This window comes from Protopterus annectens, chromosome 5.part0, assembly GCF_019279795.1.
Source record: "Protopterus annectens isolate FY-2018-M chromosome 5.part0, PAN1.0, whole genome shotgun sequence".
Classification (NCBI taxonomy): domain Eukaryota; kingdom Metazoa; phylum Chordata; order Ceratodontiformes; family Protopteridae; genus Protopterus; species Protopterus annectens.
Window position 1 is genome coordinate 1,127,513,299 of NC_056735.1, and position 14,215 is coordinate 1,127,527,513.

At 42.7% G+C, this 14,215-nt stretch overlaps 1 protein-coding gene across 2 annotated transcripts in view; it reads left to right on the forward strand.

Moving 5' to 3' along the window:
• The window catches only part of EIF5B (eukaryotic translation initiation factor 5B), a 3,606,765-nt gene that overhangs the window by 2,007,632 nt on the left and 1,584,918 nt on the right, over nucleotides 1–14,215 (forward strand). For both annotated transcript variants that reach the window (XM_044070982.1, XM_044070983.1), the window contains one exon: nucleotides 2,482–2,613. In XM_044070982.1, coding sequence (XP_043926917.1) covers nucleotides 2,482–2,613 — 132 coding nt within the window. The remainder of the gene's footprint in view (nucleotides 1–2,481; nucleotides 2,614–14,215) is intronic.

Here is a 14,215-nt window from a genome sequence, read left to right on the forward strand (position 1 = left end):
CTTTCCCCTTCCCCCCAAGGGGCCCAAATTAAACACATGCCTATTTTTTCCAAATCCAGAGCTGGTTTTGTGGGGCTTAATAGCTGGCCCTAATGGTCTCCAACTTCCTCCTCCCTTCCTTAGCTTTGGGAATCAACCGAAATGTGATGACTGCAACAGTGTAACACGAAGAACATAGTACAGTTATGTACACATCATAAATGTAGATGTTCAAGTGTATTCTCTGTTGCAGTCCTGTTTACCCTCCCTCCAGCCCCCTGACTTCTCTTGGCTCTACCTTTACTTCTTTTTGGTGTATTTAAGCTTTCTGGTGTATTTGCTTTTCGATGGAGGTGTACCATAACATATAATTGCTTCCTATTGTGGGGGCACCTGACATCTGGGGCAAGAAAAACTGATGTAATGGTGTCAGCTGTATGTTTTATACTCCTGACGACCTGACTTCATGGAAGAAGAGACAGCATCCAACGCAGGAATCCAAGACTCTGGTATTCAGGCCGGCTGAGGGCTTACCTGCAGGCAGATAACCCAGATGTGATGACTGCAACAGTGAATACACTCTAACATCTACATTTATGTTAAGTATACACAACTGTACTTTTTGTAGAAGAGTTTGTGTACAGATCTTTAAGTGGCTCATCGTTTTCACTGCATTTAACTAGATTTGGGGTTTTAGTTTGTACATTGTTGTGTGAACTGAGTGAAAATTTCGGTACTTGCGTATTAGCACAACCAGGTTTCCTCAGTGCCATAATTTGGTACGCTTGTGTGGAAACAGGTTGCTTAATCTATAAAGTGGTCTGTGAAGAAGATAACATTACTCTCGTCACTGTGGGTATGAGCCATGAAGAGGAGAAAGGGTGCAAGTTTGTACCTCTTTGTTCCTGAAACTACACAGTGGTGCTCTTTTTTGCAGTGCCTGCATTCGTCAAGACGATGTCAGCTACTGGAAAAGTGAGTCACCAAATACACCCTGCGATGTTAGGAGATTGTAAATCTGTTAAGGGCAAGGAGGTATTGCTGCCTTTTTTAGGCTAGGTAAAGTGCTGATTTACACAAACTGCAGTCAATAATTTTGGTTAAGGTGCTAAAGTGTCACCATGGCCACACTTTACAAATAGACAGATAAACTCAAAAGCACTTCATGACTACACATAGTAAGAACACTTCCCAAAACGTCTTATTGCCAGACAATGCGCTTCTTCCTGTAGTTTGTGGCTGTTAACACCTTTTTTTTAAATTTTGACCTGAAGATTTCTTTGCAAATTGCCCCCCCCCCCCCAAGAAAAACAAAAAGTGACCAAAATCACCATTACAGGGTCTGTCTTTGCCTTTTCTGAAGGCTTCCTTCCACACAGTCAAAATAATCCTTTTGTCAGAACGACAGCAGGCATTATAATTCAAGCGTGCGTGTGTAATGCATGCCGAAAACAGGATGCGGATTTCCTCAAATGTTTGTCTTCCCCTTCACAGACTCTGTAATGTAATGCTAGTCCACAGCAAAACAGACTCTGAATACCATCTTACAGTGGTTCACGGCCTCATTTATTCAAAAGTATGCTAAATTCGCAACTTCAAAAGTCTGGTTGCGATAATAAGTAAGTACCAAAATTTCACAAAGTTTTGCTTTGTTTGCTCCACAGTTTTTGATTGGTGATTTTAGGAAAGTGGCATCAGGGAGTAGCCATTGTTCTTGTTTTACAGCCCTGTCTTTCACTCAAACTGTGCCTAAGCTTGTCTCTGCCATGTTTTAGTACATCATTTCCACTTTATGGTTTTCTTTGTCTTAAAGGCAAAACAGTATAGTAATGATTTTCTTTGATGCAATTTGCATAGTAATTTTGCTCTAGCTGATTAGTGTATGTAGTAGACTAATGTGTTAGACTAGAATTTTCTACATATATCAAGAAATCACCATCTCTGAACTGTATATCTTACTGTTAGCGTGTACTAATACTGAAATATACTTACTAATGCTAGTTTGTCTGATTTGTATGTGAATTCAAATGACTTGAGAGCTTGTTTATGTATTAAAATGGAGCTTTTCTCCTTGGGCATCTGCTGAAAATGGACGTGTCTAGTTGGACTTTCCCGGTCAACAAATGTAAAATAAAAAATTTAACATGCATTGTTGGCGGAGGGGATGTCAGAAACCTTGCTTTGACCTTCTTTTGTTCTTTATATACAGTAAAACCTTTTTTAGGAGTGAAAGTTCTTCATCTAGACAGAGGGATAACATTTTCAAACTAGTACCTAATTAAAAATTTAACAGTGCAATTTTTGTTGTGTTCCCCAGAATGTTTATTTGTAGATGTCTGCAGTAGGCAGGATATGTTGGATCTTTGATAGCCTGCTTTTTCCTACTGAAGTGTACTCGCTTGAGTAGTACATCATTTTGATGGAATTCTGATCTGGAATTTTGATGTGCTGACTGCACACATTGTATTTAAGGGGAAAATAACCAGCTTTGTTTTATTGAAGATTGACAGGTTGTATGACTGGAAAAAAAGTCCAGATACAGATGTGGTGGCCACTTTAAAGAAGCAAAAGAAGAATACTAGGGATGAATTTGAAGAGCGTGCAAAAGCAATTATTGTGGAATTTGCCCAACAGGTAAGTCTCCTGATGCCCCAGGGATATAGGAATTTTTCTGTCCCAGCTTAACAGTGCAAAGTTATGACTCGTTGGAAATTTCATTAGTAGTTCTTTGAACCACGTATGGAAGTAAAGTACATGGACATTACATAAGACACCTTACACAATGTGTACATGCACATTGTTAGACTGACACACACAAGCACACATTTTATGCCGAAGAGGACCGTTTCCTGCATCTTTTCCTATGATGGGAGCTGTAGAGAACTGCCTACAACACCCAAGTAAATATTTTCCAAGATTGTTATTGAAATAAAAGGCACTAACATTAAGCTTTTTATCTCGTATTTATATGTCCGACTTCGTCCAGTTTTGGGACCATGCTACTGTTACTTGCCTCCATTTCATTATTTCTTACCAAGCTTCTAACCCTCAAGGATCTTTAGAAGCCCAGACATGCCTACCCATGAAGATTCTACCTCTTCTTACTTAAATATAAACAACCCAACGAAAGCAGAACATCTACATGGCACTCCTTTCCATAAAGGACAAGAAAGCTACTCCACAGATCAATTTGCAGTTTCTCCAACCATTCATCCAGATTACATTTGAATGAAATAAGAGATGTACATTGTTTTAGGAGAAGGAAGATTCCAAAGTGGAATTCTGTGATACATCTCTCTCTCCTTCAACATGTGTTACATGTTGCAGAAGAGATTGAGTGGGAGTTGTGCCACTACTGGAATTGCAGTAGAGTTGGGAAGACAGGATCTGCTGAGACCCTGTAGGCAAGGCAGAGGTTACCCCCATTAACACACTCTAGGACACAAAATAGGGACAAGTTTTTTTAGAAGTTTAGTGAAGTTCTTATTTAGACAGTTTAATTTCTTGGTTAAAAAATGTTATGGGTGTTGAGGTATTTGGACTGGTACACCTCCAAAGGGGTATTATGATTTGTCTAAAGCTCAGAATTAAGTGTAGCTATCACATCATCTCTGGGCATGAATGGAATTATTCTTAATCTACACAAAAAAAAAAAAAAACTTTAGTACAATAGCAGATACATGATTGAAGAATAGTTATTTACATAGTTTCTTGGGCCCCTAACTACTGGATCCATTTTCAGGGGGTGTGTTATCAATGTGACAGTTACAGGGGATGTAGTGCTTGACAGAAGGATATTACACATTTGGCACTTAGTTTTAGGGTATGGTTTTAAAACCAGCTATTTATATGGGAAAAGCCTTCTTGGAAAATATTTGTGTTTCCTAACAGTTAATAATGGCACCTAGTGTACATTTATCAGCAATCTCAGTGAGTCATAAGCCTTTATTAGCTTTCACTTCAAAGCAGTAAATTGCCAAGAGAGGAGTTGGTACGCTGCTGATGACCTTTTTTTTTTTTTTTTTTTTTTTTTAAGATGATGGAGCCACCCACCTTAATTTTCTGGGCAATATTTTTGCACCCACTTGGTGTCAGGTCACACAGAATTGGCATTTAGCTCGGAGAGTTTAATACCAGTGTGTAAAATGATGTCAAAATCATTAGCAAGATCTACATATGCCTTCTGTACTGATTTTTCCCTTATCTATTGACCTTCTTGAAGTCAACCACATTGAGTAGCCAGGGTCTGCCCTTAAAACTGAATTGACTTCAGTCAACTGCTTGTAGGTTGCATGTGCTCTTGTTTAATTTCATATTGATCCTTTTCAAAGCCATACAAATGAGGCTAGTCAGACTCATGGGTCTAACTACATTAATCAGATGGCACCCTGTTGCAAACTAGCCAGTAGGCATCCTGGTTATGTTACCAGGTTCTACAAGAAGCAGTCTTCTTTGCTTTGGATAGTACCTTGAGGAATTGTTGATGTGAGATTGGGGCAGGGTGCAGCACTGATGCGCAGGTATGTCATCTGGGAATATTGGGGGGGGGGGGGCACCTGAGCTAAATCTATTTAACCTCTCTGGTTCTAAGTGCTACCATTTAGTATTACCTCTGTGGAGAGCTTAGCATAAGTTTGATGTTCCTAACACAGTTAAAGGAAGCTTTGTGGTTGCTTTAAGCCCAAGTGACTATTTTTACCAAATATCTGGCTTTGGTTGATTTATCAGAGACTGGAGTTGCCTCTTACGTTTAGCAACAGCATTTTTGGTATGCTGGGACTTGCATTTATTTTTATTAAAGATGCTGTTTATATTCAGGGTTCAACAACCAGATTTACTTCTAAATCTGATACCATTTACCTTCTTGGGGAACAGATGCATTTATAGAGTTATTTACATAAACACAATTTAACAGCAAATGAGTTATTATGTTGGCACTGGTTGCTACACTCAACTTGTATTGGCAGAGTTGTTTAAACTTTCTGGTTTTGTCTTTACTGAAAACTTTGGTTGCATGTAAAAAAATATATATATTGTATTTACAGCCTTAGCTGTAACATTCTTATCAGTACTCAGCTGAGCTCAGATTTAGGTTGCATAACAGTAATGCATATTTCACTCACCGAGCACTTATCTGCTAAACTTAATGCTTTTATTTTTTGTAAAAAATTGACGAGTTCTTCTGTTGACCCCATGTTTCAGGAGATTCAGTAACTTATGTATCGAAAGAGGTGATGGCCCTGTAACACCCCATCAGCCTTACCATACCCTTCCAGTATAAAAAATGAGTTCCTTGATTGTTGAGGAAGCCTGGAAGGACCTTGGTGTAGTGGCCTCAATTTCAGGGAGTTTGGGCAGGATCTTCCGGCTGCTTACTGACTGGGACAAATGGGAAACCACACGTGCTTTAGATTTTATTTTTACTGCAGTGGTTCTAGAGAGAGATGCCTTCAGAATCAAGAGATCCATCTGCACAAAACAGTCCAAGTTTTGAATCACTACACTAAGTATATTGGTGTTCCACATCTTCTATCATGCTGCTAAATTATTTCTCATACACTGAGATTTCACTGTGATACAGATGTGTTACATAAGATGCTGTATCAGTTAGCACATATTGAAAGATCTTAAAATGAAATTACTAGCATTGTCATTGTTACCTGAAAAAAGTATCAAATCTCTGCATCTGCTAGGCACATATGTAGACTTAGACTTTGAACAGTAGGCACTGGCATCAGCAGTCTATCATGCTTCTTGTACTCATGCAGTGTGTCATTTCCTCTTTTCGTATGGTTGTTCTATGCATTTTGCTATGTGCTGTTTCACTTGGATTAGTACATTTCTTCTGTTCTCACTGTAGAGCGTGCATCGTGTTTGTATAAGAAAGAGAGGGATGCTCCAGCACCATGGCCATATCTCAGCTGCTTCACTAGATTTATGGTTGAGCAGCTAGAATAGTACTATTGGAAGGTCTTGATGTGAATCCTAGTTGAAGCAAGCTCTTTTTTGCTGCTTAGTTTATGAACTTGGACTATTGCTTTTGCCTCCAAAGCTTGTAATTGATATAGCAGTTAATTTTATGCCTTGCTCAGAAAAGAGCTTCTAGATGCATTCTATTTTCTCCTCTTTGTCAATTACTTTATGTTCTGATGTCATTTTCTTTTATTCCTAAATTAATGGGTCTCCAATCTGACCCTTGAATCTCACTCTGCCGCTTTTCTCTAGATTCTAGGATCTGACTCTCAAGCTCCTCCCTTTACCAATGATGCCTCTGACTACTGCGTTACCCCTGATCTCATCTGCTGCTCTAACAATTTGATCAGGCTTGCATTCTTTAGAGCTCAGGCAGTGATTTTTTTCTGGTACAGTGAGTAAAAACTTTAAAGTTTAACTCCTTTTTTCTTACTTATATTCTGTAGCATCCTCTCATCTACTAAGCTAATTATCCTTTTTACAACCTTTCCTTACCATCCTTTGGCATCCTGCTTTTTTCATTGCTGGTATTTTTCTATTTTGCTTTACCGTTTTCCATAAGGTAATCTTGTTACCATTGTTGGTATCACTTTTTCTTTCCCTCAACCCTCTTTAAAAAAAAATAAATAAATCTTGCAGTTCTCTCTGGCTTTTCCCATCCAACATAGCAGTGTCTGAAAAGCCTACTGGATTTAAGAATTGCACTTCCTGTGGGTAAAAGATGCCCTGCTGTGCCCACAGGGCACATATATTGTTTGGCCCCTTCTCATCTAGATACTTGTACAGTTTGTGTTTGCTTTAACGGCAGAGCTATCGATGACCGACACAACCAGTTAGTGCTTAAGGGCTTTATCCTTTGTTTCTGCTGTTTCAACTTCAGGGGTCAAATCCCCTTACAGAAATCTAAGTTAGCAGAACCCAGGGACCATAAAAAGTGCTCTCCTGTCAGGTCTTCCAAAGCAGCTGCAACAGTGGAGCCTCCAGCTAAAATTTCCAAACACTCTGATCCGAAATCCACAGATCCTACACGTTCAACCGCAGCTCCAAAGCCCTTGCTTTTCTCAGAAGCCATTGACCGCAAGACTGAGGTTTCTTTTCCTACAGGAGACATCAAGTAAGTCTTTTTAACCTCTACCCACTTCCGTTTCCAGAGTCTTTTTCATAGGATTATAAGAAAATTTCTCAGAACTCAGATCCAGATTTGGGGGGGGGGTGTCTTAATTTCCCGTTTGATCCGTGAGCCTTAAGCCTCTCCCACATACCATCAGGTCCTCTGATCTGACCTATTTAGGAGCCCCTCAAATCTGAGAACTCAGTCGAACCATCCGATCTGAAGATGCCTTTATCTTTGACTCCAGCTACTTCCCCGATCCATTCGACTCAGATTCCCTTTAAGCAGGATGCGTCTCGGAGCTGAAGCGTTGGTGTCAGGTTGAATGACTTTGACTCCTAAGCTTTCAGTGCAATCACTTCCCCTTGGAGTCTTGGCACTCGACAGCTTGGCTACTACTCTTCCCACAGAGCTGAGGATTGGGGGAGTCCCCTGGTTTGTGTGATCTTGGCTGTGGCAAGATTGACCTCTGCTTCTCCTGGTCCCTCTACCTTCAAGGTGGTGGAGAGTGTTTTCTCCCAACCGAGAGCCATTTTGTCTTTCGTTTTCGGATCTGATCCCTGTTCCCCCTTCGGATCCGGTTTCTGAGCCTCTTCATCCTACTCCACAGAGGCAACCAGCCCATAAGAGATTCCATGCATTTCCAGTTAGGGAACTCCCCACCTCTTCTGATACTTCTCCATTAACCCACTGAAAAGATCCCCTGGAAGAGGATATGCAAACTGAGTCATGATGTAGATTCTTTTTAGTGATCTTTGAATGAAGACACCGATGTTAATGAAAGGGAAAGGGTCCCCAAGAAGACCTCTTCTTCGATGACTTGCTGGAAAAGTCAGAAAGGTGGTTGGTCCTCCTTAACCTTCCCAGGAGGAATTGGTGTTCCTAGAAGCCTTTAGGTCTAGCCCATGTATGTCTTGGGTTAACACCCACCCAGACAAATGAGCTTGTAGATCGTATCTCCTGCTGGGCATGGAAGGAACCTAATACTTTAGAACCAATTCCATGGCATCCTGATAAGATTCTTGGAGCACCTAAAGATAGACTGTTTTTGGAATAAGGCAATCCCCTTTGATGTCATGGTTGTTGTGGCAGCCACCAAAAAGGAGCTGGCTGAACAGAGCTCCTCTGTCCATTTCCCTAATAAAGAATCTTAGGGTATTGGACAAGTATGGGAAGTGAGTTTGCCTTGTCAACCTGTGCTTTGTTTGCTAAACTATTTGGCAGACTTCACTAGCTTAGAGAGACACTTAATCAAGGAACTGTCTCCAGCTCTACCCCTTGGTCCATGTCAATGGAGGAAGAGAAAATCTTTTCCTCTCGACTGGCCATTCTGCAATCAATCTCAAATGTTTTCATGACGCTAATCTCTCATGCAGCTGAGGGTTCCTCAGACCATGGTTCAGGCATAGCCGTTCGGAGACATACCTGGAAGTAGTTTTATTTTGCGGAGCCCTTCAAAGTGTCATTCGTCAGTGCTTCCTTTTATGGATCCTCTGATCCTCATTAGAGACGCTTCATTTGCCATGAAAATCTGTTTTTCTACTTCACAGAGACCATTTTGTAAGAATCAATGTGTTGATAAGCAGATGTGGTTCCAGAAGTCTCAAGGACCTTTTCAGGACTCTTATGGAGATTTTTTTCTCCCAGAGGGAGAGGGGGAAATAGAAGATGGCACCCACACAGCAGAGGGGGGGCACAAAACCAAGGCTTCTGAGATTCCTTCTCAGACCCTTTCACCACCCTTTTAAAGTGTTGTCAGACCATTCTTCTCTGGAGAGAGGTGGGGGTGCTTGGCTTTGCACCCAAAAGCCTGGGTAGCCATCACAAAATATATGTTTGTGCAAAGAATAGTATCCAGAGAATTTAATTTCCTTTTTGCAAATACCATCTATGAAAAGAAAATGTCTGATCCACCCAATCAGTGGGAGTTAGCTCTGGAAAATCAAAAGCTGCTAAACAACAGTTATCCAAGAGGTCCCACCAGACCAGAAAGGATCTGGATTTTACTCAAGGTTATTTTTAGTGCCAAAGAAAAACAGGGGACCTGAGACCTATCCTGGATATCAGTTATCTGAACCAGGGTGTAAAGAACTCCAAGTTCCAGGTAGTCTTTGTTTAGTCCATTGTGCATGTGTTACAGAAGGATGACTGCATGTGCTCTGTAGATCTTCATGATGCATACTATCACATCAAAATGAACACACTCAGATACCTACCCTTCTGGCTGGGAGCCAGTTTTCCTCAGTTTAGAGCCCTGCCCTTCCGTTTCACCACAGCCTCCAGGGTGTTCACCAAATGTATGGCAGTGATAACAGCTCTTCTAAGACTGTATGAATTCAGAGTGATCTGATGTTACTTTCATTCTTCATTAACCTGTGGGTCTCTGATCTGACCCGGTTATTTTTCAAGCTAAAACTCCTCCCATCCTACCAGTAATGCCACATTCCCCCAGTCCACCTCTGATCTTGTTTGCCACTCGTAGAGTAAGCTTTGAGATTTTATCACTCCAGGGCTCCTCCAGTGTTTGAGTGATTTCTAGTGCAGACTGAGTTGTTTAGTGGTTATGATTTAACTATTGTCCTACCCTGACTTGTTTCTCTCATGCTTTTTCTGCTGGTTATTTAATCTGGTTTTCTGTCCATCTTAACTCCCTTCCCACCTTCTCTGTCTCCCTTTCTATATTTTTGTATCTCTTTAAAAAAAAAAAAAAAATTAGCATATCATGGAGGAAACCAAGTTCATTTCTAAGCTGGACAGACCTTTAGGGTTTAAGAAATGCATTTACTGTAGGCGCAAGATCCCATTATCAGATGCTCACAGGGGAGTATGTATACTGTCAGGGGGGCCCCACTCATTTATAGAGCTGTTGTACTGTTTGTGAAGCTTTCCATCCGTATCCTCTGTGGATAGGAGAAACAAGGTGATTGTCAAGGGTTTTCTTTCTTCATCCTCCTCCCCTGCTGTTCCTTCCACTTCAGCAGCTTAACCCCTCCAGGAAGCACAAGGAGACCTGGGAAACCCGGAAACATTTCCTGGTTAAGTCAGCTTAATCTGTTTCAGAATCATTAAAAAAGGAGTCTGTTCTTGGATCTGAAGCCCTTGGAACAGACCCCCTTGTCTCCACCTTGTCCTTCACTTGCCAACTTGGAGCCGAGTGTATTGACACACACATTTCCCACTGGGAGGTCTCTCCCAGAAAACCTTTGAGAACACCTTCAGTGACTTTGTCTACCATGTTCTCTTGTAGTTTATCCTAGAACGACATTGATAGGCTGATGAGGCAGTTTCTTCAGGCAAAGATTCAGATGTGAAATTTGCCATCTTCGTCCCCACCAGATCCGTAAGCAGACTCCCTTTTTGCCCTGAAGCTCCTTCTCCAATCCAATTTTTGGTTTCGGAACCTGCAGGTACATTCATCTCAGGAGCTGAGATGTGAAGATAGCGGTAATCACTTTGTCTCCGGCCTCCCCTACACTCTCAGCGCTGACCATGTCGGTGCCTAGTGTATCTCAGTGCCATAGCCTCGACAACGAATCTGGGTGATTGATTGCAACTCGGAAGGTTTTGGAGCTGCTGTTTCCCCTTTCAGGATCAGCATTCGACAGCTTGGTGCCAAATCCCCAATTAGGGGAGCTTCAGCTCTGGAGGGATGACTCTGGTACTCAGAGTCCCTCTGCCTTCAGAGTGGTGGAGAGGGTTCTCACTTATCCTAGGAGAGCCTCAGTTCTTTCTCCTTCAGCATTGCTCCATACCCCCACAGATCCTGTTTCTGAGGCCTCTCATCTACCACAGGTACAGCCAGCCCTGAGAATCCCCAACCCATCCCATCAGTGGAACCCCAGTTTTCTTCTGACACCTCCCCAGAGCATACCACCAAGGATTTTCCTCAGAAGTGACAGTATAGAAGGAGGCACTTGTATTCTCTTTCAGGAATCCCTCACTACTGACACTGATTTCGAGGGAGGTGAGGGGTCCCCAGGACTCCACCTAAGGATGTCTTCTTTATGGTCTTCCTAGATGTATTCTTCCAAAGAGGTGGGTGGTCTACCCAGAAATCCACCCCAGAGGAAACTGTGCTTTTGAAGGCTTTCAGGTCCAGCCCATCTACATCCTGACTCTTACCATTCTTGTATCTACCAGGGCAGGGAAGAACCGGACACTGTGGAGCCCATACTGAAGAGGCCCCACAAAAATTCTTAGTGCACTTAGATAAGACACATTGGATAAAAGGGATTGCAGTAGATGCCGTGGTTGATGCAACAGCCACTAAGGTGGAGGTGGCTTAGGAAAGCTGCTCTGTCCATTCTCTTAAGAGAGTCTAGGGCTGTGGACAGGTTTGGCAAGAGTTTATGCTTCAGCCGCCTTCACCTTAAGAGCGTTAAACTTTTTATCCCATTTTACTAGGCTACAAAGAGACCTTGTCAAAGAACTCTCTAGCTCTACCTCAGAGTCCATGTCTGCCAAGGATCAGAAGACCTGTTCTTCCAGAAAGGCTACTCTACAAATGATATTGAATGTATCCATTAGGTTGATTTCTCACACTGCAGAGGGTGCTTCTAGGGCAGCTGGCTCGGATATTACCATTAGGCCCCATGCCTGGATCCGGCTGTGTGACTTTGCTGAACCTTCCAAAGTGTCATTCATCGGTGCACCCTTCGGATCATCTTTGTTCAGCCCAGTAGTCAGAGAGACACCTCCGTAATGAGAAATATGGGAAGACCGTTTCTGCCATCAGAATCTGTTTTTCTACCCCACAGAGGTCCTTCTCGTGGAACCAGTGTGAAGGAAAAAATTGTGGTTCAAGAAATCTCAATGTCCTTTTCAGGAATCTCTTGGAGACTTTCCAGAGGCAGAGGGGATAACAGTTAAAATGGGAGACACCGCTCCCATGACAGATGGGGTCTGCATAACTCCGGGTCTCGAGATTCTTTCTCGGACAGACCTTTCCAGCGCTCCTGAATGGTTGTCTACTATCCTGTAGAACCATTCTGGAAGGGCACTTTTCCTTACACCCATAAGCCAGGTCAGCCATCACAAACGATCAGTGCATACTAAGGATCTTATCCAGAAAATACTTCATTTCTATTTGGAAAACCCCAAATCTAAGACTCGCCTCCCCAGTGTTCCACACAAACAGAGGGAGAAGGCAGCTCAATAAATTGCAAAACTGCTGCAAAAAAGTCATCCAGGAGGTCCGCCCCAACCAAATAGGATTTAGACGTCTGCTCAAGTTTCTTTATAGTACCAAAAAAGACTGGGAACTGAAGGCCAATCCTAGACTTTACTTCCTTGAAAAATCAGTAAGGAATTAAAAATTCAGAATGGTTACGGTCCAGTCCATTCTACCGCTTTTGAGAATGGATAACTACCACATCAAAATGAACAGGCACTCCAGACAGTACCTACATTTCAGGCTTGGATCTAGCCATTACCAATTCAGATTGCTTCCATTTGGTCTCACCACAGCCCCCAGAATGTTCACCATTACATAGTTGCAGCATCACATCTCAGGCTGCAAGGATTCCATGTGTGTCTGTATCTGGACGACTGGCTCCTAACCACCCCAACCAGGCATCTACTTGTCCAAGCCAGGGATGATCTGTTACAGCTTGCTTTCGCTCTAGGCATAACAGTCAATGTACAGAAATCCCAGTTGCAACAAGTACAAACCACCGACTTCATAGCATGTCTGGATACATCAACTCAGGCGTATCTCACGCTAGACAGGATTACAAGTTTACGCCCAATTCAAATAGTTTCTAGCTATTCCAGCTCCCATGGCAAATCTGGTGCTTAGGGCTTTGGACTTGATAGCCACAATAACTTTGTTACCCGCAGCACACCTACGCGAGTCTTGCAATGGAGGCTGTTAGTCCAGTGAACGTTACACAGGCATTTCTTACACCTTCGATCAAACTGTCACTGATATGCAGAGACTCCCTTCTTTTGTGGCTTCATTCCTCAGTGGTCACGCAGGGGCAACCCTTTGTTCTTCCCCCTCCCAAAGCCACACACTGATTATGGATACTTCTCAGAGGGAGTGGGGAAGCATTATCTGGGTCAGACGGTCCAAGGCACGTGGACTGCTCAAGAGACCGAATTGCATATCAACATCCTGGAGATGAGTAGTCCTCCTAGCACTGCAAGCACTGCACAGCTTTCTTCCTTAAAGAATAATATGTCAGTAGTCTGGTACATCCAGCAAACAGGGTGGAACCAGATCTTACCCAATGTGTTGAGAAGCGATGAGGTTGTGGCAGTGGGCGAGCTGCTCTAACAACCATTTTCTTACTGAAGTGCATATTCTGAGAGACCAACATCCTGGCAGACAGGCTTAGCTGAGTTGTTTTGATTCTTCAAGAGTGGTCCCTGAATCAGTCAGTGGCAGATATGATTTTCCTCAAATGGGGTCAACCCTGCTGTGATCTGTTTGCTTCCCCCTTCAAAGACAAATGCAGCAGTTTCTTTGCCCTGATCCCTCCTCAGGGACAGTGACCAAAGGATGCTCTGTTCCATGCTTGGACCCCTGGTCTACTTTACGCTTATCCTCCAGTTCCCTTGATTTCCCCTATTCCTCCAGAAAGCATTCCTTTTCACCAAAAGTGGTTCTCAAAGCCCTTGGATCAATGCCTGCAGAGATTATCTTGATACCTACTGCTCGTGTTCACATGTAAATCTTAAGTGGGCTCTGGCAGTACAGTGGTACTTTGATAGCCTTTGCAGCATCTTATAAAACTGTCTTGGGTCTGCAAGGTTTGACAAGAACATCCCTTTATCCTTCCTCCCCCAAACAGCACATTGACCATGGGCGCCTCCCAGTTGGGGTGGAGCATTTCTTGTGATGGACTGTTCAAGGCACGTGGTCCCCAGATGAGACCAAATTGCATATAAATGTCTTAATGGTGAAGAGTGGTCCTTTTAGAGTTGAGGGCCTTTCAGATCCTTCTTCCACTAGACAGTTGCTATCCAAATGGACAATGTCAGTAGTTTAGTACATCAGCTTACAAGGGGGAACCACATCTTTACCCCCTTTGTCAAGAAGCAATGAAAGTCTGGCAGTGGGTACTCTCCTCAGACTGCTTTCTTGAAGTGATGCACATCCTGGGGAAATCCAGCAGTCTTGCTGACAAGCTCAGCAAGACTGTCCTGATG